Source organism: Camelus bactrianus, chromosome 10 (genome assembly GCF_048773025.1).
Source record: "Camelus bactrianus isolate YW-2024 breed Bactrian camel chromosome 10, ASM4877302v1, whole genome shotgun sequence".
Taxonomy (NCBI): Eukaryota; Metazoa; Chordata; class Mammalia; order Artiodactyla; family Camelidae; genus Camelus; species Camelus bactrianus.
Genome location: NC_133548.1, coordinates 46,256,223 through 46,282,903, shown reverse-complemented (window position 1 = coordinate 46,282,903; position 26,681 = coordinate 46,256,223). Strand labels below are relative to the sequence as shown.

Below are 26,681 nucleotides of genomic sequence, written 5' to 3'. Positions count from 1 at the left end.
CTAAGTTTCTAATTTTCTATTTGTTCTTTCTTTCTGAGTTGCTTTCTTTCTAAGTTCCTTTCTTCCTTTCTAAGTTCCTTTATTTCTTTCTCAGTTTCTTGCTTTCTAAGTCTCTTTCTTTCTTTTTCTTTCCTTCCTTCCTTCCTTTCTTTTTCTTTCTTTCTTTCTTTCTTTTCTTTCTTTCTTTTCTTTCTTTCTTTCTTTCTTTCTTTCTTTCTTTCTTTCTTTCTTTCTTTCTTTCTTTCTTTCTTTCTCTCTTTCTTTCTCTCTTTCTTTCTCTCTCTTTCTTTCTTTCTTTCTCTTTCTTTCTTTCTCTCTTTCTTTCTCTTTCTCTCTTTCTAAGTTGCTTTCTTTCTATATTCCTTTCTAAGTTCCTTTCTTTCTTTGTCTTTCTAAGTTACTAAGTTCCTGTCTTTCTAAGTTCCTTTCTAAGTTTCTCTTTCTTTCTAAGTTTCTAAGTTCCTTGCTTTCTAAGTTTCTAAGTTTCTTGCTTTCTAGGTTTCTTTCTAAGAAAGGAATTTAGAAAGAAAAAGGAACTAAGTTTCTTTCTAAGTTTTTTTCTTTCTAAGTTTCTCAGTTCCTTTCTTTCTAAATTCCTTCCTAAGTTTTTCTTTCTGTCTAATTTGCTTTCTTTTAGTTTCTCTTTCTTCCTTCCTTCCTTCCTAATTTCTGTTTCTTCTTTATAAGTTTCTCTTTCTTTGTTTCTAAGTTTCTTGCTTGCTTGCCTTCCTTCCTTTTCTTTCTTCCTTTCTAAGTTCCTTTCTAATTTCTTTCTTTCTTATTCTTTCTCTTTGTTTCTAAGTCTTTCTTTCTTCCTTTCTTCCTTCCTTTCTAAGTTCCCTTCTAATTTCTCTTTGTTTCTTCTTCTTTCTCTTTGTTTCTAAGTTTCTTTGTTTCTTTTTTGCTTTCTAAATTTCTTGCTTTCTAAGTTCCTTTCTTTCTAAGTTTTCCTTTCTGTCTAAGTTCCTTTCTAAGTTTCTCTTTGTTTCTTTCTATGTTCCTTGCTTTCTAAGTTTCTTTCTAAGTTTCTCTCTAAGTTTCTTGCTTTCTAAGTTTCTATTTGTTCTAAGTTTCTTTTTCTTTCTAAGTTTCTCAGTTCCTTTCTTTCTAAGTTCCTTTCTAATCCTTTCTAAATTCCTTTTTAAGTTTTTCTTTCTGTCTAATTTGCTTTCTTTCTTTTTCTTTCTTTTCCTTCCTTTCTTTCCCTTCCTTCCTAAATTCCTTTCTAATTTCTCTGTTTCTTCTTCTAAGTTTCTCTTTGTAAGTTTCCCTGTTTCTTTCTAAGTTTCTTGCTTGCTTTCCTTCCTTTCTCCCTTCCTTCCTTCCTTTTCTTTCTTCCTTTCTTTCTAAATTCCTTTCTAATTTCTCTTTGTTTGTTGTTCTTTCTTTCTCTTTTTCTTTCTTTCTTGCTTGCTTGCTTTTTTCTTTCTTCCTTTTTTTTCTAAGTTCCTTTCTAAGTTGCTTTCTTTCTAAGTTTTTTGCTTGCCTTCCTGCCTTCCTTCCTCCCTCCTTTTTTCTTCCTTTCTTTCTAAGTTCCCTTCTAATTTGTTTCTTCTAAGTTTCTCTTTCTTTCTTTGAAAGTTTCCCTTTGTTTCTTTCTAAGTTGCTTCCTTTCTAACTTTCTATCTATTTCTTCTTTCTTTCTTCTTTCTTTCTTTCTCTTTCTTTCTTCCTTCCTTAGTTGCTTTTTTCTAAGTTTCTTGCTTGCTTTTCTTTCTTTCTTCCTTTCTTTCTAAGTTCCTTCCTAATTTCTGTTTCTTCTTTCTAAGTTTCTTTCTTTGTTTCTAAGTTTCTTGCTTGCTTTCCTTTCGTTCTTTCTAAGTTTCTTGCTTTCTAAGTTTCTTTCTAAGTTTCTACGTTTCTGTTTCTTCTAAGTTCCTTTCTTTCTAATTTTCTAAGTTTTTCTTTCTAAGTTTCTTTTTCTTCTAAGTTTCTCAGTTTCTTTCTTTCTTAATTGCTTTTTCTAACTTTCTTGCTTGGTTTCCTTTCTTCCTTCCTTCCTCCCTTTTCTTTCTGCCTTTCTTCTAAGTTCCTTTCTAATTTCTCTGTTTCTTCTTCTTTCTAAGTTTCTCATTCTTTGTTTCTAAGTTTCCCTTTGTTTCTTTCTTGTTTTCTAAGTTCCTTTCTTTCTAAGTTTCTAAGTTTCTATTTGTTCTAAGTTCCTTTCTTTCTAAGTTTCTAAGTTTTTGTTCCTATGTTTCTTTTTCTAAGTTTCTAAGTTTCTCAGTTCCTTTCTAAGTTCCTTTCTTTCTTTCTATATTCCTACGTTTTTCTTTCTGTTTAATTGCTTTGTTTCTAAATTTTGCTTTTCTTTCTAAGTTCCTTTCTAATTTCTCTGTTTCTCTTTCTTTGTTTCTAAGTTGCTTTCTAAGTTTCTTGCTTCCTTTTCTTTCTTTTTTCTTTCTAAGTTGCTTTCTTTCTAACTTTTGCTTTATGTCTGTCTTTCGAAGTTCGTTTCTAAATTTCTCTTTGTTTCTTTCTAAGTTTCTAAGTTCCTTGCTTTCTAAGTTTCTCTCTTTCTATGTTTCTCAGTTCGTTTCTTTCTAAATTCCTTTCTAAGTTTTTCTTTGTGTCTAATTTGCTTTCTTTCTTAGTTTCTTCCTTTCTAAATTTCTTGGTTTGTTTTCTCTTTCTTTCTTTCTTCCTTCCTTCCAAAGTTCCTTTCTAATTTCTCTTTGTTTCTAAGTGTCTTTCTTTCTAAGTTTTTCTTTCTGTCTGTCTTTCTAAGTTCCTTTCTAAGTTTTTCTCTGTCTAATTTGCTTTCTAAGTTCCTTTCTTTCTCAGTTTCTTTCTAAGAAAGGAATTGAGAAAGAAAGGAACTGTTTCTTTCTAAGTTTCTATTTGTTCTAAGTTCCTTTCTTTTTAAGTTTCTTTCTTTCTAAATTCCTTTCTAAGTTCCTAAGTTGCTTTCTAATTTCTCTTTGTTTCTTCTTCTAAGTTTCTGTTTCTTTCTATGTTGCTTTCTTTGTTTCTTGCTTTTTTTTCTTTTTCTCTTCCTTTCTAAGTTCCTTTCTCTTTCTTTGTTTCTAAGTTTCTTTGTTTCTTTCTTGCTTTCTAAGTTTCTAAGTTTTTCTTTCTGTCTTTCTAAGTTTTTGTCTTTCTAAGTTTCTAGCTTTTTAAGTTTCTTTCTAAGAAAGGAATTCATAAAGAAAGGAACTAAGTTGCTTTCTAAGTCGCTTTCTAAGTTTCTATTTGTTCTAAGTTCCTTTCTTTCTTTCTGTCTTTCTAAGTTGCTTTCTTTCTGAATTCTTTTCTAAGTTTCTCTTTCTTTCTAAGTTTCTCTTTGTTTCTTCTTTTAAGTTTCTTTCAAAGTTCCTTCCTTCCTCCCTTTCTTTCTCTTTCTTTCTACTATGGGTGTGCATGTTATACTCTCAAAGTACAAATGTCATTCCATATAGATCTATATCTAGATGTTGGAAGTTCATTCAGTAAACACCTTTTCCATTTAATGACCTTTGCCCATAGAGTACCTGAATCTCTTGCATGATATTGAGAACAAATAATGCATTTAAGTTGAATCATGTTAATTTAAGGCTTCTACTTTTAATAATTTGATTTTCTGCCAGAATAGTTTATATATCTTAATAAAATGCAATCCAAAAATGGGCAGAAGACGTTAACAAGCAATTCTCCAATGAAGACATACAGATGGTAAATAGGCACATGAAAAAATGTTCAATATCAGTATCAGACATGCATATCAAAACTACAGTGAGGTACCACCTCACACCAGTCAGAATGACCATCCTTCAAAAGTCCACAAATGATAAATGCTGGAGAGGCTGTGGAGAAAAGGGAACCCTCCTACAGTGTTGGTAGGACTGTAGTTTGGTGCAGCCATTAAGGAAAACAGTATGGAGAGTGTTCAAAAAACTAAAAATAGATTTACTATATGATCCAGCAATCCCACTTCTGGGCATATATCTGGAGAGAACTCTAATTTGAAAAGATATATGCACCCCGATGTTAATAGCAGCACTATATACAATAGTCAAGACATGGAAGCAACTTAAATGTCCATTGACAGATGACTGGAGAAAGAAGTTGTGTATTTGTACAGTGGAATACTACTCAGTCATAAAAAATGAAAATGCCATTTGAAGCAACATGGATGGACTTAGAGATTATCACACTAAATTAAATGACAAAGACAAGTATCACATGATACCACTTATATGTGGAATCTAACATGATACCACTTATATGTGGAATCTAAAATGTAATACAAGTGAACTTAATTTACAAAACAAATAGACTCACAGATAAAGAAAATAAACATAGTTTACCAAAGGGAAAAGTGACCAGAGGTATAAATTAGGACTTGGGATTAGCAGATATAAACTACAATAAATAAGGTCCTACTGTACAGCACAGGCAAGTATATACAGTATCTTGTAATAATCTATAGTTGGAAAAAATTAGTAATATGTATAATTAAATCACTTTTTTCATATTTTCCACAATCACTTTGCTGTACACCAGAAGCTAACACCACATTGTAAATCAACTATACTTCAATTAAAAGGTTGCTGCTAGTCAAAGATGTCACCATTAATGATTTTTAGTGCTTTTCTAGGTATGAGAAGATGCAAGAAATTGAGGTTCGTAAAATTTCTTTAAAATAACCTGAAGGGCTGATCTGCCGGGTTTTTCCAGAGAACAGAGTGCCTCCGTCCAGATCTCTGCCGTAAACTCCTTTCAGGGTGTACTAACGTGTCAGTGACTGCAGTGGCTAGTGACTTCTTACAGGACAAGGTGACAAGCAACATTCTTTAGTTTGCAGTGCTCCCCCATGGTCACAAATTTGACCATGATTTGGGAGACATTTCATGACCGTTCTGTTCCATGGTGATAGGGATGCTCATTCCTAGGTCAGGTGAGGATTTTGTTGATAGGCCACTTAATGTGCTGTCACTGGACTGGACCCTAGTGACAGCAGCCAAAGCCTCTGGACCAGCTGTCTCACTTGTCTGGTGTGGTCCAGGAAATGATGCCTTCTTGTTGCTTCTTCCCCTGTGTAGAGTTATACCATTACAGTCATTGATCTTATAGAACTATAAATCTGGTCAACTGCTTCAGTCACCTACTCCTTTCATCAGAGGTTCAGTCATGTATTTGGCAATACAAGAAATAACGATCTTGTAAAATAGGGAGAATGTGAGTGTTACAGCTAGTAGTATCAGTAAGGTCATAAACAAGAATTTAAGCCAGGAACTTCCATGAGGTATGGCCTAGTATGTCCCCAGGTTGTCTGACTTAGTCTTTTCTGTGCTAATTATCTATAAGGGAAACATTATTCAGGCATTGTTCATAAGACACCCGGCCTAATTTCCTAGTGTTACTAGGCTGTTTAGCCTTAGTATGATTTAATTGCTCCCAACGTAAGTGGGGCCTTAAATGATCATAACCGGATGTTAGCCAGGTTATTCTTTGGCTAAATTTGTGCTTATTGCCCTGAATAAGCTTGAGTAATTTAAAAGAATTTACATTTATGGCCATGATCAGACCAAGTATGATTGGTCAAGTGAGGAAGTCCCAACTAATATCAATCGTGAAGCAAACAGAACTGTAACTTCTCCTAGAATAAACTTCCTAAGGACCATCCAATTAGAGCCTTGGAGTGGAGAAACCCACCACCATAACCCCAAAGTGCTGGATATAGGCAAATGACTACCATCCCAACAGTTGGATTAATTTTAAACTCTGCATAAGATTGTGCCCAAGAAAGAAATAACATTTGTAAGCAAAGGTCTGAGCAATCATCAAGGTAATTTGTATATAGGCCTGGTCTGGCATCAGCCGTCTAATTGGGATTTTGTCTTTCTCTTACCCTGGTCTGGTAGTTTCTGTTCTGGTCAAGCATTGTTTTAAGGTGATTTTGAGGTCATCATTCTTCTCTGTCCAGTACAGCGGCCCTTTCTAAGTGGGATATATTAATTCAGTTCTTTCAGTTAGGTTGTGCATGAGCTAGTGAAGAGTACCTGGTAAGTGTCCTTCCAACCTAGAGTTAAGATAGTCCTTTAAATGAGTTTCCAGTATGCATAATCTCCTGGTTGCATGTCATGGGGCATTTGATCTTCATCCAAAGATTGTTTCTGAAGCTTATCTCAGTAATCTAACTAGAATGTCCTTTTAATAATTCAATTAAACTTTACAGTAACAACAAAGATCTATCTAGAAAGTGACTCTTAATAAAAACAGACCTCTATTTAAAAACTTGAATTTAATACTCACTGAAAATCTTTTTTTCCTTAAAACTAACCTCATTTCTAAGAAATACAGCCAAATTAAGACTAATTTATTTGCAAAATAAGTCTGGTTTCAATAAACTTGGCCTTACTTACATAAGTAATTGATCATACAGGCTGTTTTAAAATTGACTTTGCTAGAACTTTTTAAGGAATCCCAGACTGAATTCTTAACAAGACCTCTCAAGGCCAGGAAAGCCATGCCAAAGACTTGTCACTGATTTCGAGTGTGGTACAATGGATTTGGGTAAATCCCTCCCTTTTCAAGGTCCCCAAAATACTTTAAGATCCTTGTACGTGTTAGGAGGTGGCCTTCCTAATTTACCTGATAAATCTGCTGGGAACCTAAGTTTCCAATCTCTGGAGGGATCAGGTAGAGAGAAAAGATAAGTGTTTCAGTTCTGCTTAACAAAGGTATAATTTACCAAATTGCTAACTCCTAATTAGATTGATGGGAAGGGGTTCCTTATATCTGGAAAACACAGGATTAAAAGCCAGTAATATTTCAGACAGAAACTATATTAAAAAAAAAAAAACTATTTACCAGTTCATTCAGTCCTATGTAACTAGTCCTTCTTAAGTTTTATGAAGCCATCAGGTTTTCCATTAGAATTATTTAATTTCTTACCCAGTTCAGCAGTATGATTATCAGAAACCTGTACTTCTCAGAAAAGTCCTTGCAGTGAATCTTCTTGAAGAGGAAGCACTTTTGCAAAAAAATCAGAGAAAAACAGTAACTGTCTAGGAATGACAAAAGATGTAAGGCACAGTTAAAGACCTGGTTACAGTGCAATTGGCAATTTTGGTTACTGCTGTGACATACATTTTAAGATAACTACAATTATGACAACATTTTACCAGCACATATTCAAATTTTTAGAAATTTCATATAATTTCTAGAATGTCTAATATCATTTCCTCATACAGTATAACCTGAGATTTATTACTTATTTGACAATGCTTCCCATGTAATAACACAAAATGAACCTAATTAGTTAATAACTCACTTTGGGATGTTTCAAGGGCCCACTGAAGTATCCCCCAAATTAGCTAGAGGTGAGAGGAAGTTCATTAGAATTTAATTTGGAAAGTTTGACCCCCAAATATTAAAGATTTAAAATACTTGGTCAAATAGGATCACAAGTCACTGTGAAACAATACTTAGTCACTTAACCAAAGTGACAATAAAAGATTTCAAAGGCAAATACAGAATGGATCACTTAAGATTTTAAGTTTCTTTACTTTTTATCAAAAGTAGCTCAATAGTGCAAGAAAACTTTGAACAGAATGAGAAAATCAAACTCCAGTCTTGTATCAGCTTACTTTAATAACAAAATTCATTTACTTAAATTTAATCCAAACTTAGTCAGTCTTGACCATGCACAAAATTTTCTTCTCAGGGTTCTTCCTCCACAAACTTTTCATAACTTTCTGTATCCATATTAGTTTGCCCCTTATTTTTTTCATCAGAAACAACTAACCCTAGGACAAAATTACTTCTCCCTTATAAAAGATGCAATTCCATTCCTCATTCTTTTACTGAAAACATATCCTACTATCCTACTATATAATGAAATGTTTCTCTTATTTCTAGTAGCTTTAATTACACACTTAAATTATAACTTTCAATTCTTAAAAACTTTAACTTCTAGTGAAAATGAAGAAGTAAGCAATTATGAACTGTCTTTTATGCTATGTACTGTCTCTTATATTAACAGTCTGTAGATTGGCAAATACCAATCATTTCTAAAAACATGTGCTTTCTTAAAAGAAAATCACAGTGTGGCACCAAACATTTATTAATAGTCCTAAATAGCTTTAATTCTCTGTAAAGGAAGCTGGTGTTCAGTAATTAATTTTTCAGTATCTTATTTCATTTGGAAATGACCTAGATGTTCAATAAACTTCCATCATTTGACTTAACTTGAAATTTTAGAGTTTTGTTAAGTTATGAAAATAATTTAGTAGATATTCCTAAAACAATTATTCCTAAAGAGAACCTCACTCATGTCATTTATATTTAATTTGCTTATAAAATTTCATATCAAGTTGTTTTTATGCTGACAAATTTGCAACAGATATAAAAGCTTATTCAACTTCTAGTAAAGCTAGGTATAATAAAAGTATTATACTTAATGTTGATGATTCTAAAGACATATCTGTATTAAATCAACAAATAAACTTTAATATTAGGTATTAATTTAATACTATTTGCCAATTCACATGAGCCTGAAATTAATTTGGGTTCTTTTCTAATTCTGAAAGTTGATATAAGTGCTTAATTTCCTTTAAGCCAATTAACTAGAGCTCATTTACAAACTATGATAACACCATCCAAAGATGAAGGCATGTATTTATAATGCACACATATACTGACAGACAGAACTAGAGATCTCATTACTTTCTTTTATAACTTACTCATAAGTCAAGTATTATACTATAAAACTCAGTACTTTATAAATAGCAGCTGGAATAAGTGAAGCTTAAAAGGCCCTTCCCCATCCTCTCCCCAACCCTCAGTCACAGGAATGAGAGGTGGTTTTAAGGGTTTCTGAGAACCTTAGTAGAACATTTACATCTCAAGGCATAGAGAGTGGAAAGCAAGTTCTAGAAGGACTTGTTCTCTCAGGATTAAAATTCTGAAAATATGTTTTATCAAGCCAGCTTTATTTAACAACTGCATATGCAATGAAAGTGCCCATCTTGGCCATTTTCAGGGCACAATTTTTCTTTAATCCCCAATTAAGTACTTGTACATACAAAACTTACACTTACATAAATGTAGCTGGGGTGTTAGTTGGAGGCTGGCTTTTTGACATTCCTCATTTCTGTTAGAGGGGCTCTATTTCCGATTTTAAAGTTGAACTTGTTGGGGATAAAATTTACTAATTCATTTCTGTGCTGGGCCAGTGTGCTGCTTTGAGCTTAACTCCTCTAGGTTGTCACCCTAGAGTTGTTTCAGCTCTTATGTGTCTGTTTCTCCCTTTGGTGGTCCAAGACCACCATGGGTGCTTGGATCAGCGAATGACCAATTCTTATACATGATACCTGGATGAGCATATCTTTTAATGAGTAAGTTTCCCTATGGGACCACTGCACTGTGTGAGGACTCTGCCCTCTACCACTCCCATAAATGTCTCAGTTGCCTGAGAAAGCCTTAATTGACCCAGGAGGCGGCTTGTCCCTCTTCTTCAGAGCAAAGCTCTCATGTGTTATCTCCACTTTTACTCTGACAATTACCTGGTAAGGCAGCCAAATTGAGGGAAAGCATCAGATCAGCCTCTTACCTAACCACTCAGTCCAGATTACTCAGGGTTTTTCAATCAGTCTCCAGCATCTTTCAACTGGACAGGCGGGCACCTGGGCCAGTGTCTTTTAACTGTACAGCCAGGTACCTATCATACACTGTCAAATAAAATTCAGGATCATTAATGAATAATCAGTCAATATAAGAATGAGACTCACCCAAATTTGGACTCTGCAAGGAGGTGGATGGGCACAAGAGGCCTTTGCTGGTACTAAGTCTTTAGATCCTTGTAGTGTTCAGGCCAAAGAGAGAAGTCTGCTTTGGGTTCCTTCATTGGTTGCCAAAGCTGGCAACTGAAGGAAAAAAGACACACAATGTGAGAGCTGTGAGTTCAGTTTTGTTTGGGACTTACTGAGAACTATAGCCTGGGACACATCTTCTCAGCTCTGAGAAACTGCTTCCAAGAGGTAGTGGTGTAGAATTCAGTATATATACGATTTTGGTGAAGGGGTTATTTGCAATCAAGCACAATTCTCAGTGGAAGGTTGCTGCTAGTCACAAGGAGCAGATGTCTCCATTAATGGTTTTAGTGCTCTTCTAGATATGAAAAGATAAGAAATTGGGTTCATAAAACTGATCACTGGAAGTGAAATCGAATTACCAATAAAAAAACCTCCCTACAAATAAAAGTCCAGGACCAGACAGCTTCACCAGGGAATTCTACCAGACATACAAAGAACTTACAAGGGTCCTTCTCAGATTCTTCCAGAAGATTGAAAAGGAGGGAATACTCCCAAACTCATTCTATGAAGCCACCATCACCCTGATACCAAAACCAGGCAAAGACACCACCAAAAGAGAGAAATACAGACCAATATCACTGATGAACATAGATACAGAAATCCTTACCAAAAGCTTAGCAAACAGAATCCAACAGTACATAAAAAAAATTGTACACCATGATCAAGTCGGATTCATCCCAGGGACACAAGGATGGTTCAATATATGCAAATCAATCAATAAAATACATCACATCAACAAGAGAAAGGACAAAAACCACATGATCAACTCAATAGATGCAGAAAAAGCATTTGATAAAATTTAAAACCCATTTATGATAAAAACTGTCACCAAAGTGGGTATAGAGGGAACATATCTCAATATACTAAAAGCTATATATGACAAAACTACAGCCAGCATAGTACTCAATGGTGAAAAACTCAAAAGCTTCCCACTAAAATCTGGGACAAGACAAGGCTGCCCACTATCACCACTCCTATTCAACATAGTCTTGAAAGTCCTAGCCACAGCAATCAGGCAAGAGAGAGAAATAAAAAGGATCCAAATTGTAAAAGAAGAGGTAAAATTGTCACTATATGCAGATGACATGGTACTATATATAGAAGCCCCTAATAGTTCCACACAAAAACTACTAGAGCTGATTGAAGAATTCAGCAAGGTAGCAGGTTACAAAATTAACGTACAAAAATCAGTTGCATTTCTTTTCACTAATGATGAATCAACAGGAAAATAAAGTAAAGAAACAATCCCCTTTAAAATAGCACCCAGAGTACTAAAATACCTAGGAATAAATCTAACCAAAGAGGTGAAAGATGTATACATGGAGAACTATAAAACATTGATTAAGGAAATTAAAGATGACTTAAAAAAATGGAAGGATATCCCATGCTCCTGGATTGGAAGAATCAATATTGTTAAAATGGTCATACTGCCCAAGGCAATCTACAGATTTAATGCAGTCCCTATCAAATTACCTAGGACATATTTCACAGAACTAGAACAAATTATAATAAAATTTATATGGAATCACAAAGACCTAGAATTGCCAAAGCATTACTGAAGAAAAAGAAAGAGACTGGAGGAATAACACTCCTAGACTTCAGACAATACTATAGAGCTACAGTAATCAAAACAGCCTGGTATTGGTACGAAAACAGACATATGGACCAATGGAACAGAATAGAGCCCAGAAATGAACCCACAAACTTTTGGTCAACTAGTCTTCAACAAAAAGGCAAGAACATACAATGGAATAAAGACAATCTCTTCAGCAAATGGTGCTGGGAAAACTGGGCAGCGGCATGTAAAGCAGTGAAGCTAGAACACTCCCTTACACCATTCCCAAAAATAAACTCAAAATGGATCAAAGACTTAAACATAAGACAAAATACAATGAACCTCCTAGAAGGAAACATAGGCAAACCGTTATCTCACATACATCTCAGTAATGTTCTCCTAGGGCAGTCTACCCAAGCAACAGAAATAAAAGTAAGAATAAACAAATGGGACCTAATTAAACTTACAAGCTTTTTCACAGCAAAGTAAACCATAAGCAAAACAAAATGACAACCTACAGAATGGGAGAAAATACTTGCAAAAGAGGAAACTGACAATGGCTTGATCTCCAGAATATACAAGCAGCTCATATGACTTAAGAAAAAAACAAAGAAACTGATCCAGAAGTGGGCAGAAGACCTAAACAAGCAATTCTCCAACGAAGACATATGAATGATCAATAGGCACATGAAAAAATGCTCAGTATCACTAATTATCATGTTACAGAAACAACAGGCCAGTCAAGAAACAAGCACCACTCGGAGGGTTGGAGTACTCAGATGTATTACGCCGGCGGGCTCAGAGGGGCTTCTGCTCCGAAGCTCTGAGCACCTCCAAGACGTGTGCATGAGGTTTTATAGGGTAAAGTACAAGCTTGGGGTATTAGGCCAATAGGCATGGAACAGCTTTAGCAGCATTATCATCACAAAAGTGGAGGCGGGGAGGCAGCAAACCAAAATTCCAAAGCTAGATATGTATCTTTGAAAACCCAGCTGGCTAGCAAAAAAACATGAACAGCAAACCAACACTAACTAACCTAGATTTACAAGTTAGTCTAGCAGAACTCAGATCAGTATTCCAATACTTAGATTTGTGAGTTATCTTGTTAGCCCAGCCCAGCCTCTCCTTCACATTCCTAGACTTGTGAGTTACCTTGTTAGACCAGCCCGGCTTTTCCTTCACAATCAGAGAAATGCAAATCAAAACTATGATGAGGTATCACCTCACACCAGTCAGAATGACCATCATTCAAAAATCCACAAATGACAAATGCTGGAGAGGCTGTGGAGAAAATGGAACCTTCCTACACTGCTGGTGAGAACGCAGTTTAGTGCAGCCATTATGGAAAACAGTATGGAGATTCCTCAAAAGACTAGGAATAGACTTACCATATGACCCAGGAATCCTGCTCCTGGGCATATATCCAGAAGGAACCCTACTTCAAAAAGACACCTGCACCCCAATGTTCATAGCAGCACTATTTACAATAACCAAGATGTGGAAACAGCCTAAAAGTCCATCAGTAGATGACTGGATAAAGAAGTTGTGGTATATTTATATAATGGAATACTATTCAGCCATAAAAACAACATAACTCCATTTGCAGCAACATGGATGTCCCTGGAGAATCATTCTAAGTGAAGTAAGCCAGAAAGAGAAAGAAAAATACCGTATGAGATCACTCATATGTGGAATCTAAAAAAAAGAAAAGGATAAATGAACATAAACATGAAACAGAAACAGACTCATAGACATAGAACACAAACTTGTGGTTGCCAGGGGGAAGGGGGGCGGGAAGGGACAGACTGAGTTCAAAACTTGTAGATACTGACAGGTATATTTAGAATAGATAAACAAGATTATACTCCATAGCACAGGGAAATATATACAAGATCTTGTGGTAGCTCATGGTGAAAAAGAATGTGACAATGAATATATGTATGCTCATATATAACTGAAAAATTGTGCTCTACGTTGGAAATTGACACAACATTGTAAACTGACTATAACTCAATAAAATAAAATTTAAAAAAAGATTGGGTTCATAAAACTTTCTCCTAAAAATATGTAACTATAAGAAGGCTTGTTTTGCCATGGTTTCCCATAGCACAGAGTGCTTCATTCCTTATCTCTGCCCTCAACTCCTTTCAGGGTGTGTTTCAGATCAATGACTGCAGTGGCTAGTGACTTCGTTCTTGTAGAACCAGATGGCGTGTGACATTATTAAGTTTGCTGACCCCTCTATTGTTTAGAAGTGTTTATCTCCCAAGTATTTGGGGGGGTTTTCCAGCTGTCTTTATTCATTACTAGTTTAATTCCATTTTGGTCTGAACATATTCTATAGGATTTTTATATCTGCTAAGGTGTGGGGTTTTTTTGGCCCAGAATGTGGTCTATTTTGGTGAATATTCCATGTGAGCTTGAAGAATGTATTCTGTTAAATGACAATATATAGATGTCAGCTAGACCGAGTTGATTAATGGTGCTGTTCAGTTTAACTACATCCTCTCTGTTCTGTCTGCTGAATCTGTAACTTGCTGCCAGGGAGGTGTTGCTCTCCAACTGTAATTTGAATTTGTCTACTTTTCCTAACAGTTTAAGCCTTGCATATTTTTATTGTTGTAAAGTGCATACACATTAAGGATTGTATTCTTAGGGAAATGACCAGTATCATTATTTAATGCCTCTCTTTACCCCTGATAATTTTCCTTGCGCTAAGCTCTGATTTGCCTGAAATTAATACAGCTTTTCCAGATTTCTTTTGATTGGTGTTAGTAAAGGGATAGTGAAACATATATATATGCTTTAATCTGTCTGTCTTTATACTTAAAGTAAATGAAGACAACATCTAATTGGGTCTTGCTTTTCAAATCCACTTTAACTGCCCTCCCCACTCCGTTTTTAAAAGACAGATTTAAACCCAAGAGTGTAAACATTCTCCAGGTCTCAGACCCTTATTAGTAAGTCAGAGCTGGCATATAAATTCTAGCTAACAAATCATTTTTAGGTACCTGATCTTTGATCCTGAGCAGTCTCTGAAGTCTCATCATGAGGCTGGAGATGTCTTCTGGAATATCTAATTCCTCTAGACTCTGACTCTTCTTTGCTAGTTCACATTGTTTTAGTATTTTTGTATCCATCCTGCACAAGAAAATTAGAATACCTTAGAAGCCTGGGGATTACTCCGATGCAGACACAGGGAGAAATGACAAGAGGGGAGCACAGCTCATGAATTGAGTATTGAACAAAAAGGCAACCTATAAAGTGTCAGTAACCAGGCTCCCAAGGAATCTTGAAGTGATTGTCATGTTTAGAAGACAAGTGCCCTCTATTCACAGTTGGTGTCCTTGACATCCTGCCCTCATCCTTAAGTGCTTCTCAAAAGTCTCATTAACATAAACTAGCTGTGGTGGAAAGGGGCTTTTTATGAATAACAAGATATCCATTTCACCTTTATGGCTCTGAAGCATTTTGAGGAACTGAGGACGAGACCAAGTATTATAGCAAAAGATGCTCCTATTGCTCTCAACACTCAGGAAATTCCGAGGGGTTTGGGAGCAGTAAGCCCAGGAACTACAAATGAAAATGATATATATCTGAGAAATATACTTAAGTCTTCCAGATGATCTAACCACAGTAAAGCTGTCCACCCCCTGGTCTTAGAAATGATCACACCTATCTGAGCACTTATATTTGGTGTAGCATTTATAGAACAGATATAATAGTACCCACAAAAGTATGACTCACTTGGAGAGGCCAGCGTAGGATAGGAATAGATTTAAAGAAGCAACTCCTTTGTACTACAGAGCCATTACATTTTTACTTTATTGTACTAGGTTGATTATTCTTTCTCCCCTTCACCTCCTGCTACTTGTGCCTTAAACTTCTGCAGCACTATTTAGCACAGAAATTAGCTGGGTGATTATCTAGATCCAATTCCTCCTCAGGCCATTCTCCTTAGGTATTATGTCCTGAGGAGGCTTTAATTCAACCTCTCAATATATCTGATCATCAACACTTGAATTTCCGTATCCTCCCTATCTAAATAGCCCCGTTAAGACTTCAACAACAGGTTTCAGAATCAGAGCCTTCGGCTCCTGTGTCAAGAAGCCCAGAAGTTTCTTCTTGCCCCATCCCACATTCTCCACATTTTGCCACTAAGAAATCAAGGGACATTCTATTATTGAGGACCACTCAAGGGAATGAGTACAAATGAGTTTATTGGGAAGTGATACTTTTAGCCATGTTCTTGGCAGTTTGTCCAGTTGTGGCAGTTATGAATCATCTCTGTATTGACAAACTCCAGCATCTGGTACAAAGATGCCAACTATACTTTATCCTATTTGTCCTCAAACCCTGACAACATCTCTCTTATAAGGTAGGGGTTTGATTTAGAGAAAGAAGTGCGGTTCCCTGGGCTGTGCAGGAGAAGAGGGGTTATACAGTGTCCCAGCAGGCATGACCCTTCAATTTGCCAGCTATCTAAGCAGTCATGTGCCCATCCTCATGTTGGCGAGTCACTCCCTGTACCACAAAGATATAACCTGGAGGGGTGCAGGTTATACCTCCCAGGATAGTGTCACTTTTGGGGAAGTTCAGAAATTCTTTTGGGGTCCTTTTTGGAGAGTTCCGAATTTATCAAGCCAGGGGCAAGAGACATTGCAAGCCTTCCATAGTTTATGTGATGTCCAACTTGCTTGGCTCTCTGGCATAAAGTGACGTTATTTTTAGCCCTTACCCACCTGTCAGTTGTACATTTCAGGGGATTTGGGGGCATCACATTTTCTCACAAGAAATGCAAGGGACTGCGGAGGCCCAGGAGTAACTTCCCCTGAGATGGATACTACCTCAGACAGGTTGAAGCAAGGGACTGGGATATGTTGATCTGAATTAGGAATGTGAGGTTTGAAGGAAAAAGATTATAGGAGGTCATGGGGTCTGCTGCAGTATCAAAATGAATTGTCAGGACCACTGATGGGAGATTTTGTTCATGAACGGCTTGAGGGATCATATGACATATCCAACAACCACTTAAATTTCCACCTCTGGCTACACTGAGACAACATAGTTATGAGTATTTTCATTCCAGGAAGCAGCAGACACCAGTGAGATGAGACAGTAAAGAAAAACAAGAGCCATTGTTTCACTCAGGGCCAGAAGCTTAAATGAAAAAACAATGGTGACTCTAAATTTTGGAACTAACCCCATTATTACAAAGGTTAAATTAGAGCCGGGGTTAAGTGTCTCCTATCAATATCATGACAAGTAACAATGACTACCATACCATCAGATAAATGATTAACAAGAAGAAAGCTAAGGATATAAACAACTATCAGAAAAATGCTATTATGAATGGCTATGAGTAATTCATTACTTACCTAAGATACTTTAATTTTAACTAGAGCCCCCTTACAGACTTGCAGGAGTACTGACTTTCAGCTAATGTCGATGTTTTCTTTATAACTGTGGAACACTATAGATTTGTAGTTGGGTCAGGAGCCAGCTTCACTCATGTGATGGGCCCACAGCTTGACTCCTGCCAATTTAATACATGTGAATGAGTTACTAGCAGATACTGATAAGGCCCCACCCACTGGGTTGGAGTTAGTATCCCATGCTCTTAGATTGGAAGAATCAATATTATTACAATGGCCACACTGCCCAAGGCAATCTACAGATTTAATGTGATCCCTATCAAATTATGCGTGATATTTTTCATAGACTGGAACAGATAATCCTAAAAATTATATGGAAGCACAAAAGACCCAGAATTGCCAAAGCAGTACTGAAGAAAAAGATTGAAGGTACAGGAATAACCCTCCCAGGCTTCAGACAATACTACAGAGCTATAATAATCAAAACAGCATGGTATTGGCACAAAAACAGATCAATGGAACAGAATAAAGAGCCTAAAACTAAACCCACAGACCTATGGTCAATTAATATTTGACAAAGGAGGCAAGACTATATAATGGAGAAAAGACAGTCTCTTCAGCAAGTGGTGTTAGGAAAACTGGACAGTTCCCTCACACCATATACAAAAATAAACTCAAAATGGCTTAAAGACTTAAATATAAGACAAGATGCTATAAACTTCCTAGAAGACAATGACAACCTATGGAATGGGAGAAAATTTTTGCAAATGATGCAACTGACAAAGGTTTAATTTCCAGAATATATGAATATCTCACACAACTTAATAACAGAAAAACAAACAACCCAATCCAAAATGGGCAGAAGACCTAAACAAGCAATTTTCCAATGAAGACATACCAATGGCCTATACAGGCACATGAAAGAATACTCAGTATCACTAGTTATCAGAGAAATGCAAATCAAAACTGCAATGAGGTATCATCTCACACCAGTCAGAATGACCATCATTCAAAAGTCCACAACTGATAAATACTAGAGAGGGTGTGGAGAAAAGGGAACCCTCCTACACTATTGGTGGGAATGTAGTTTGGTGCAGCCATTATGGAAAACAGTATGGAGAGTCCTCAAAAAACTAAAAATAGACTTACCATATGATCTAGTAATCCCACTCCTGGGCATATATCCAGAGGGAACTCAAATTCAAAAAGATACATGCACCCCAATGTTCATAGCAGCATTATATACAATAGCCAAGACATGGAAACAACCTAAATGTCTATTGACAGATGACTGGATAAAGAAATTGTGATATATTTATACGCTGGAATACTACTCAGCCATAAATAATACCATTTGCACCAACTTGGATGGACCTGGAGATTGTCATTCTAAATGAAGTAGCCAGAAAGAGAAAAAAATACCATATATCACTTATATGTGGAATCTAAGAAAAGAAAAAAGACACTAATGAACTCATACTAGACAGACTCTCAGACATAGTAAATGATCTTATTGTTACTGGCAGGAAAGGGGGTGGGAAGGGATAAGTTTGGGAATTTAATATTTGTAAATATTAACTATTATATATAAAATAGATAAAACCCAAATTTCTTCTGTATAGAAAAGGGAACTATATTCAATATCTAATACTATATATTGAATATAGTTCAACATAGATAATATTGAATTAGATATAATAACTTAATGAAAAGGAATGTGGAAACACATATGTATATACATATGTATATGTATGACTGGGACATTATGCTGTACACAAGAGATCAATTCAATGGACTATACTTCAATAAGTAAAAAAAGTAGGAGTTGTCATCAGAGCCTGAGGAAATGTGGAGTTGGTAAAGTACTAAAGAAATCATGTAGTGATAGATTGTCCATATACTTACTGTAAAAGCAGAAATCGGAACTATTGAAGATGTATATATACATATTGTATTTGTATGTAATAAAGCATATACATATATACATACAATGACATATACCCTATCACATTCCATTATGTTAATATATTATAAAATAATAATTTACAATAATGTAAATATTAAAAGGCTTAAGAAAATAACAAATGAAAATTTAAGATTCTTTACCTGAGTAGAACACTTTGTGCCCTAATTTGCAGACCAATCATTTTAGACAATTGGGTACTTTGGAATCTATGAGACAATATATGCACAACTTTGACATCTTCAACAGTTTAAGTTCAGATTTCTGCTTCTACAGTATGTGGACAGTCTGTTGCTTCTTGATTTCTTCAGCTCTTTATCCAACTCCACACTTCCTTAGGTTTTGATGACTACTCCTGTTTTTATGTCATCATTGATTTTTGTTTTGTTTCATGGAGGTAGAAATGCCAGGATCTGGCCATGGTCTTGGATTTGTTTTATACTCTTTCAGTGATCACATACACGTTAAAAACAAATCTGACTTCCAGTTTTATGCAGGTGATACCGCCAAAATATATCAAACATAAACATCCAAGGGAACTAGGGTTCATAGGGAAGAGGACCAGAGAAGAGACAGCTGAAGACACAGCGAACGCATTGGAGCTCTTCAGTCTTTATCTGAGTGCTGTTCAGTGCTTACGTGGGAGGAAATCATCTGAAACTAAGGAAAGACCACTTAAGATTAGAGGAAACAATCTCTAGTACTCATACAAGGTTAAGAATAAAGTTTCTGTTCCCACAAGCCAGAGTGGAAAGCCTCATGGCTTAGAGTCTATCAGATAGATTAAAAAAAAATGTTTTTACTTAGTAGTGGTAACAAATTAAGCCTAAACTAAAAGCTTCTCTAGTTCTGACTAACAAAATCTAAAAGCAAAATCTGAAAGGATCAAACTGTTTAACAACTTAACCATGTACCAGAACAAAGCTCAAGAATATACATAATACAGAAGTATCCAGTACTCAAAAATAAAACTCAGCAATCTGGCATTCAGTCAAAATTAACAGGAAAATATACATAATAAAATCAATCAAAACAAATTGATAGGTACATATGATAAAATTTGCATGTGAAGATATTAAACAGCTATAAATATATTCTGTACATTCAAGTGGCTAGAGGAAGGACGGAGTATGTTAGACAGAAGCATCGGAAGATAACCAAATCAAACCTTCAGAGGTGAAAATCACAATATTGGAGATTTTTAAAATGTACATTTATCTATGAAAATTACAATAAGAAAAAATGAAAACATCTGAGAAAAATACAGTGGAGGGAAGTAACAAGCACAACTGTGGTGCAGAAGTATTCCAGTCGAAACACCACGTGCAATGATATTCAAGTAACTTTGGTTACTTCCAATATGTTTGCTGAAACGTAGACTGAAGCTTGCCTTCCTTGCTTTGTTTATTGGTATTCTAAGTCTGTCATTTGGTCATTCCCAAGGACTCAATGGGCTGCAGCTGTCCTAGCTAAAAGGGATGTCTAGGTCAGGTAAGGAGTCATGTAGAGGCATTGTTTGGGCAACATTTATACTGCCTCCATCCTTAGCAAAAGACCTTTTCTGGGGCAAGTAAAGAAGATTGGAAAAGCTGCCAACACAGTTGTTTTCCAGACCTTTAGTAAAAGAAGTTGTAAACTGTCTTCACAGTGTTCAAGTATAATTTTACTTTCTAGAAATTGTGGAAAGCTTTCCTCAAAGAGACCAGAAATCCTTTACCAAAAAAATTCAAAAGGATAAATGAGCCTACTTCTGTGGTCTGCATACTTGTGTCTATTGTGCTTAATTTTGTGAAGTGAAATAGGAAAATATTATATAAAAACTCATGCCTGATTTTTCCTTTCAAGTATTTCCAATATTCCCCTTTCTACTTTGAGGAAATCCATGGTCAAACAGAATACATGCTAGCCCCTCATCTCCACAACTCAGGTAGGACTTGGTGGCATGGGTCTTATTTCACTGGATTCCCTGGTCAGAGCTTTTTCCTACCATCACTAAGTATTCTGTATGCCCTACAGGTACAGAACTGTCACTTGGATTGAGCCCTTGCCTTAAGAACGTGGAGAAGTCTCTCTCGAATTTGTTTGGTGCGGACAGCATAGACAACTGGGTTGAGGATAGGTGGGAAGAGGAGGTAAAAGTTGGCAAAAGGATATGGATATGGGGAGGCACACGATGGTCAAATCGGTGAGTGAGAGACGAAACAGCAATGGGGATGTAGAAGACAAGGATAGCACAAATATGAGAGCTGCATGTCCCCAGGGTTTTAAGCCTCGCCTCAGGGGTGGCCAACCCCATTACAGCCCTAAAAATCATCACATAGGAGGCAGTAATGGCTAGTGAATCCAGGATCAGAACCAGAAAGCCGATTCCCATTCCATATAAGTTGTTAACTGTTGTGTCACCGCATGCCAAGGTGACCAGGGCCATGTGCTCACAGTAGGAGTGGGCAGTGATTTGGGTCCGGTAAAGGGGAAGCCTCAGGCGAATCATCAGGGGCAGAGGTCCAATGTAGAGTACTCCACGGAGGAGGGTGGCCAGGCCCAGACGTCCCACCATTGCATGGGTGAGCACCGAGGTGTGGTGTAGTGGGTCACAGATGGCCACGTAGTGATCAAAAGCCATGGCAAGGAAGATACCTGACTCTACGGTAGCAAAGCAGTGGATAAAGAACATCTGGGCCAAGCAAGCGTCCAGGTCAATGTTGAGGGCACCGAGCCAGAAGATGGCTAGCATTTTGGGCATAGTAGAGGTTGATAGGACCAAGTCAATGACAGCCAACATGCACAGGAAGAAGTACATCGGCTGGTGCAGGCTGCATTCCAACTTTACTGCTGCCAGGATGGTCACATTTCCCACCACAGCCACCAGGTACAGAGAGCTGAAGGGGATGGACAGCCAGAGGTGCAGGGACTCTAGCCCTGGGATGCCAGTAAGCCAGAAAGAAGTAGGCACCGAGCAGGCATTATTAGACATGAACATGTTCGATGGTGTAGAGAATCTAGGAGACAGCTCTTAGTCTTAGATTTTTACTCCTATGATAGACATTGCCTCTGGAAACTGGACTGCTGGATCCTTATTTCCATCCTAGGTAAGCGGTGGAACCTATAATAAAGAATTCTGAATGCCTACTTGAAAATGGACATATTACATATTTGATAAAAGAGACTGTGCATGAAACACCCACTGGTAAATGCAGAAACAAGCCTGCTCATGAATTCACTGCTAAATTGCCCTGTTCCAGTGTACAAGTCCCCAAATTGTTCATCCCCTTTGATCCAATAACTTTTGTGTTTTCCCTTTCCTTTAGGAAATGTTTCTCAAAGTTCTGTGTGCAATGATTACATGCAATGATTAAGTGTAAGTCCATGCAAGCATGCTTCTGCATATGCCTCTTATCACTGTATGAAGAGTAACATCAGCCAACAACATTATTAGCTGTTTGCTTCCAACTTCTCATTATAAAATCAAGAATTGCAATGTGTTAAAAAATACAGCATTGTTTAAATTCTGGTAGCTCCATTTAATGAATTACATTATGTTTATTACATTTAGAGCTATATGTATTTACCTAACATTTAAACATTTAAAATGTTTACATCATATTACAGTAAGTGAAGAGGGGATGGCAGAAGGCAGATTAAAGTATGATATTTCATTAAAATGTGTGTTATATTAATATACCTTGGATGTAACTCTAATTTTCTCCCTTTTGTGTATATGTACATTCTTTTTTGAGAAATAGCCAAAAGCTTAAAAATCTTAAGATTACCAAAACCCAATAAAAAACATAAGGGGACAATTTACTAAGGAAAGTATTAGTGAGGTACACAATTCCCTTGTCTTTAATGGTTTAGCAATGGTTCAATCAGATTATTGACTCTGACTTTTTCAAGAGGTATTTGGCATAGGACCTAATTTTTCAAAGAAAAAATTCTTATTTAAGGTGGCCCAGATCTAATGGGTAGAAAGATGAATAGCTAATATTCCTTAAGAAATAGTTACTCTAAGGACAGACTGTTCAGCTTTCTGAGAATCTGGGCATTATCTGTAATTTGAGATAAAAAAATGCACCTTGTCTTTTACTTATGAGCAAATCTCACTAGACATTTGCCTATTATCTGATGATAGCAATTTAAACACGAAATGGACCGATAGAAAACAGGTAACAGGACCCTTCTTACTGATCACATCCTTCCTGGTTCCTATTCTTTAAAGAGACAGTACACTAAAGCACTGGCCAGTACTTGTTAAAAAAGCCCCGTCCACTTCTTGCTCTTCTGCCCTTCAGGCCCTCTAAGAATCTAGCAATGGCTCCTATTGCTTCATCTCCTCAGGGTTCAGAACCTGAGAGCACAGGGTCTAATTTGGGTCTTGCCCTGTCTCGGGCTTGCACTCATTTTCCCCACTGATTCTCAGCAGGGTCAGCTCAGTAGGGAGTGTAGACTCCCTACACTCATGTGATGGTGACATGGTGACTGTCTTCACACAGCCATGTTTCTGCTGAGAGGGCTCACCACCTTCTTAGTTTTCACCCAGGCAAATTTCCCTCACCCTTCAAGGCACATTCCAAACCATCTATCCTCTACGAAGCCTTCTTGGATATCTCTAGTCTATACCAGAGTAGCTGGGCAAGTGGTCACTGAATTCCTCTCAATTGTCTCAAATTCATGCACATTTCAAATTATTTGTGTCTAAAATATAAACAGCAGTTACATTTCCACAGCAAAGTAGTATAAGGAAGGCCCCTATAGAACCTCATGGGTTCATAATTCAGGTTCCAACACACAATTTTAGATTTTTTACGAGTTTGCTTACTTCTGGGTCAGGTATTGAGTGGGTGTTAAAAGAAAAAGTTCTGTGAACTTTAAAATGGTTCACAAATGTTCTTTTATATTAACTCTGACTTCAGCAATTCTGTGACTTGAGTACTTGAATGTGACAATAAATGATGACACGTGTGAAGTTACTTCCTCGGGGATCAAATGTAAAGGTTCTGTGAATCTACAGGATAAGATAGGAAAGGGCAAGGACAGGAGGCAGAAGAATCACAGAGGCAGCTTAGGGCACCAGCTTTGCCATCCAACAGAGTGCAAAACCAGGTTTCCCATGCCAGACCATCTAACCCTGTGTGTGGGTAATTGCCTAACCTATTGAAGTCTCAGTCTTTTTCTTATGAAAAATGGGGAGACTATCAGCTGCAAAGGGTAAGGATAAAGAACAAGATTATACTGTATAGCACAGGGAAATATACACAAGATCTTATGGTAGCTCACAGAGAAAAAAATGTGACAATGAATATATACATGTTCATGTATATTGTGCTCTACACTGGAATTTGACATAACATTGTAAAATGATTATAAATCAATAAAAAATGTTAAAAAAAAAAAAAACAAGTGAAGTGAGGATGAGGCTCTTGGCACATGGCAGCAGCCTCCTTTCCTTCAAACTCTTAGTCTTTTCTATGGGATGGAGGGTAGACCATAAATTTACACTCTACAAATTGGAACAGTTTCCTTTGTTTCACTATCATGTGGGGCACCTTTGAAGATTCCTCAAAAGTCTAGGAAGTACAGGTGATAGGATTTATGGGGAACACTAGCTGCTATTTTTTTTTTCTCAGAAAAGGGAGAATATCTGAAGTGTTCTATAAAAATACTGTGATAGACCACCATCCTAAAACAGAAAGGAGGCTAATTACTCAAAGTCAGGGTAGGTAAAAGCAGTGGCTACTTATCATTAAAAACAAACAAACAAACAAACAAACTGTGTTCATGGGATGGAATTAAACACAGATTTCTAACTTTGATTTGTGCCAGACCCCATTTAGTCAATGAAATCGTAACTGAGTTTTAGGCTGGGACAAAGAATGTGAACAAATGTATAAACATAAAATCCACCCAGTTGATAATTGGCATCTTAAGCAGTGGTTTGAACTAGGTTGCGGCATCTAAACCTTGTTTCCCTGGAATGTTCTAGAAAAAGTGACATTTTCCGTATCAGTCACGTAAGGGCAACCTTACCTGGACACCACGGACATGCCTGCAAGTCCTGGAAGAGGTATTCTGATGCTGAGCCTGAAGTTCCTGAGATGTTCTGTTGTGAAAAACGTGAGTTAGTAGAGTTAGAAGGAAGACACAATTAGTTCAAATACTGTTTCTGGCTCTGTGACTTAGACTGGCAAACAGCATAGCAAGCAGAGGATTACACTGCCTGTGAAATGCAGGGAGTGACAGCTACCTTAGTTGCTTCGTATATTACAATGAACTGTTTGTGACTGTGTCTGCACACACACGGAAGATGAAGTGTTAGGACGCCTGGTCTCTGGAATAGGTATTGTATTTCCTCCTTACCTAAACCTCCGTCTGTTTTTGCCCCCAGCCATAGAACACAGGCACCACTATTTTCATATGACCTTAGTAACTCCATGTTCTTCTTTCCCAACTGTATGAATAGCCTTTTAAACATGGATAAAAACAATTAAAGAGACCTGCTGATAGTGTAGAGATGTGGTTGAGGTAGACGGACGGTTGCCCGACTGTGGAGCAAAAGACAAGAGGTGTAATCAGGATGAAATAGTTCAGTCTTTCATGTGCCGATGGGGAGTACTAGGAAAAGCTCTCTAGCCTGGGGTTTCTCCTCCTCGATTCATAACCCCGTCCAATTTATACTCAACTTATTTCTTCTACTTTTGATTAGAACTGTGAAAATAAGCTCTGGATGGATCAAATGACATATGTAGTTTCCAAAAACTGGAGTCTGATTCCAAGTGACTGTCTTCGTGTTTAGAATGTATGTACCCATTTGAGTGCTGTCCACAGAGCTCTAGGCTCTGTTCCTTACAGTGGTCACCTCTTGTCTGGATGCTTCGATTGATTTAGTTCACAGTCAAGGAGAAGCCATGGCCCTGACCTCTTCAGTATTTTCTTCTGTGTCCCCTCTTTATCCAGGTACTGAAAATGGCCAGTTACTTCCCAAGGGTTGCATGAAGAGACCTGCACCTGCCCTCTGGATCTTGAATTACCCTCCAGGGGAGTAGTTGTCACTCCTTATTTCATTCTCCCTCCCGGGACTAGATAAGACTTTTTTATTCCTAGTCTTCTACTGGGGATCTTGGCTGGTCCCAAGTCTCTGACTGTCATCCCTGAAGTCCAGAGGTATTCAAGGACTTTAAGAGTGACATTTGGAGAGAATTCACAGAAGGATGGGGGGAAAAAAATCAGATACGGGTATAACCAACATGGACACTTTTGTTAATTATTGCTTATATTATTTTAAAATGTTAAGATCTAGGTTATACAAAAATAAAACTACTTAAAATCTGTCAATATTGTCTTTTTCATTGTTATTTTTTCAATTTGTGTTCGCTTAAATATTTATACTAACAAGTTACAATAGCTGTGTCCATGGCTGTTACTTTTCCTACTACTCTGGAAAGTGTAGGTCAGGCTCATTTCATTTTTTCCACTATGTGGCACAGACATATTTGTCAATAACCTTTTTCTCCTCAACCGTAGGGTAAAAACCCAGAAGTAAAATTACTGACCATTGTGCAGGCCTCATAAATCCTGTTGTCAAACTGTTCTCCGAAAGTGGTCCAGTTTGTGTTTAACCAAGCATCAAGTGAGCTCATTTGCTAAACTGCCCTGTAATCAATTTAAAAATATTATACAGAGAATAAAAATGCAATATTGTTTTCATTTCTTTGATTTCTACACAGAATGAATGCTTCAACATGTGAACAATTTGTGGCCAGTGTATTTATTTTGAACAATTTCTCTCCAATTTTTTTCTACCATATACTTAATATTCTTAAAGTACAGAGAGTGATTTTAGAAAGTCTGGCAAAGTCATTTCTTACAGGAAGTTCTGACATATATACAGAGAGGTACTTACACAATCACGATTAGAGATTCAGAATATTCCATCTTGATTGTGACAACCCTCCCTGAGATTTCCTAAATATTTGTACACTGTTCTCTCTTCCGTA

General features: G+C 36.9%; 1 protein-coding gene and 1 long non-coding RNA gene across 2 annotated transcripts; both read right to left on the bottom strand.

Moving 5' to 3' along the window:
- Positions 1-25,648, bottom strand: LOC141578870 (uncharacterized). Its single transcript, XR_012509722.1, has 4 exons — positions 24,715-25,648; positions 14,364-14,493; positions 9,714-9,848; positions 1-6,954 (listed from the first exon to the last, which is right to left on the bottom strand). It is a non-coding gene; the product is annotated as an uncharacterized LOC141578870 (long non-coding RNA).
- On the bottom strand, positions 20,718-22,224 carry LOC105079634 (olfactory receptor 52M1-like). The gene is given in 2 exon segments (XM_010968409.3): positions 20,718-20,836; positions 20,839-22,224. Coding segments are annotated over 2 exon segments (951 nt in total). The 5' UTR covers positions 21,671-22,224.
- Positions 25,649-26,681: the final 1,033 nt, after the last annotated feature.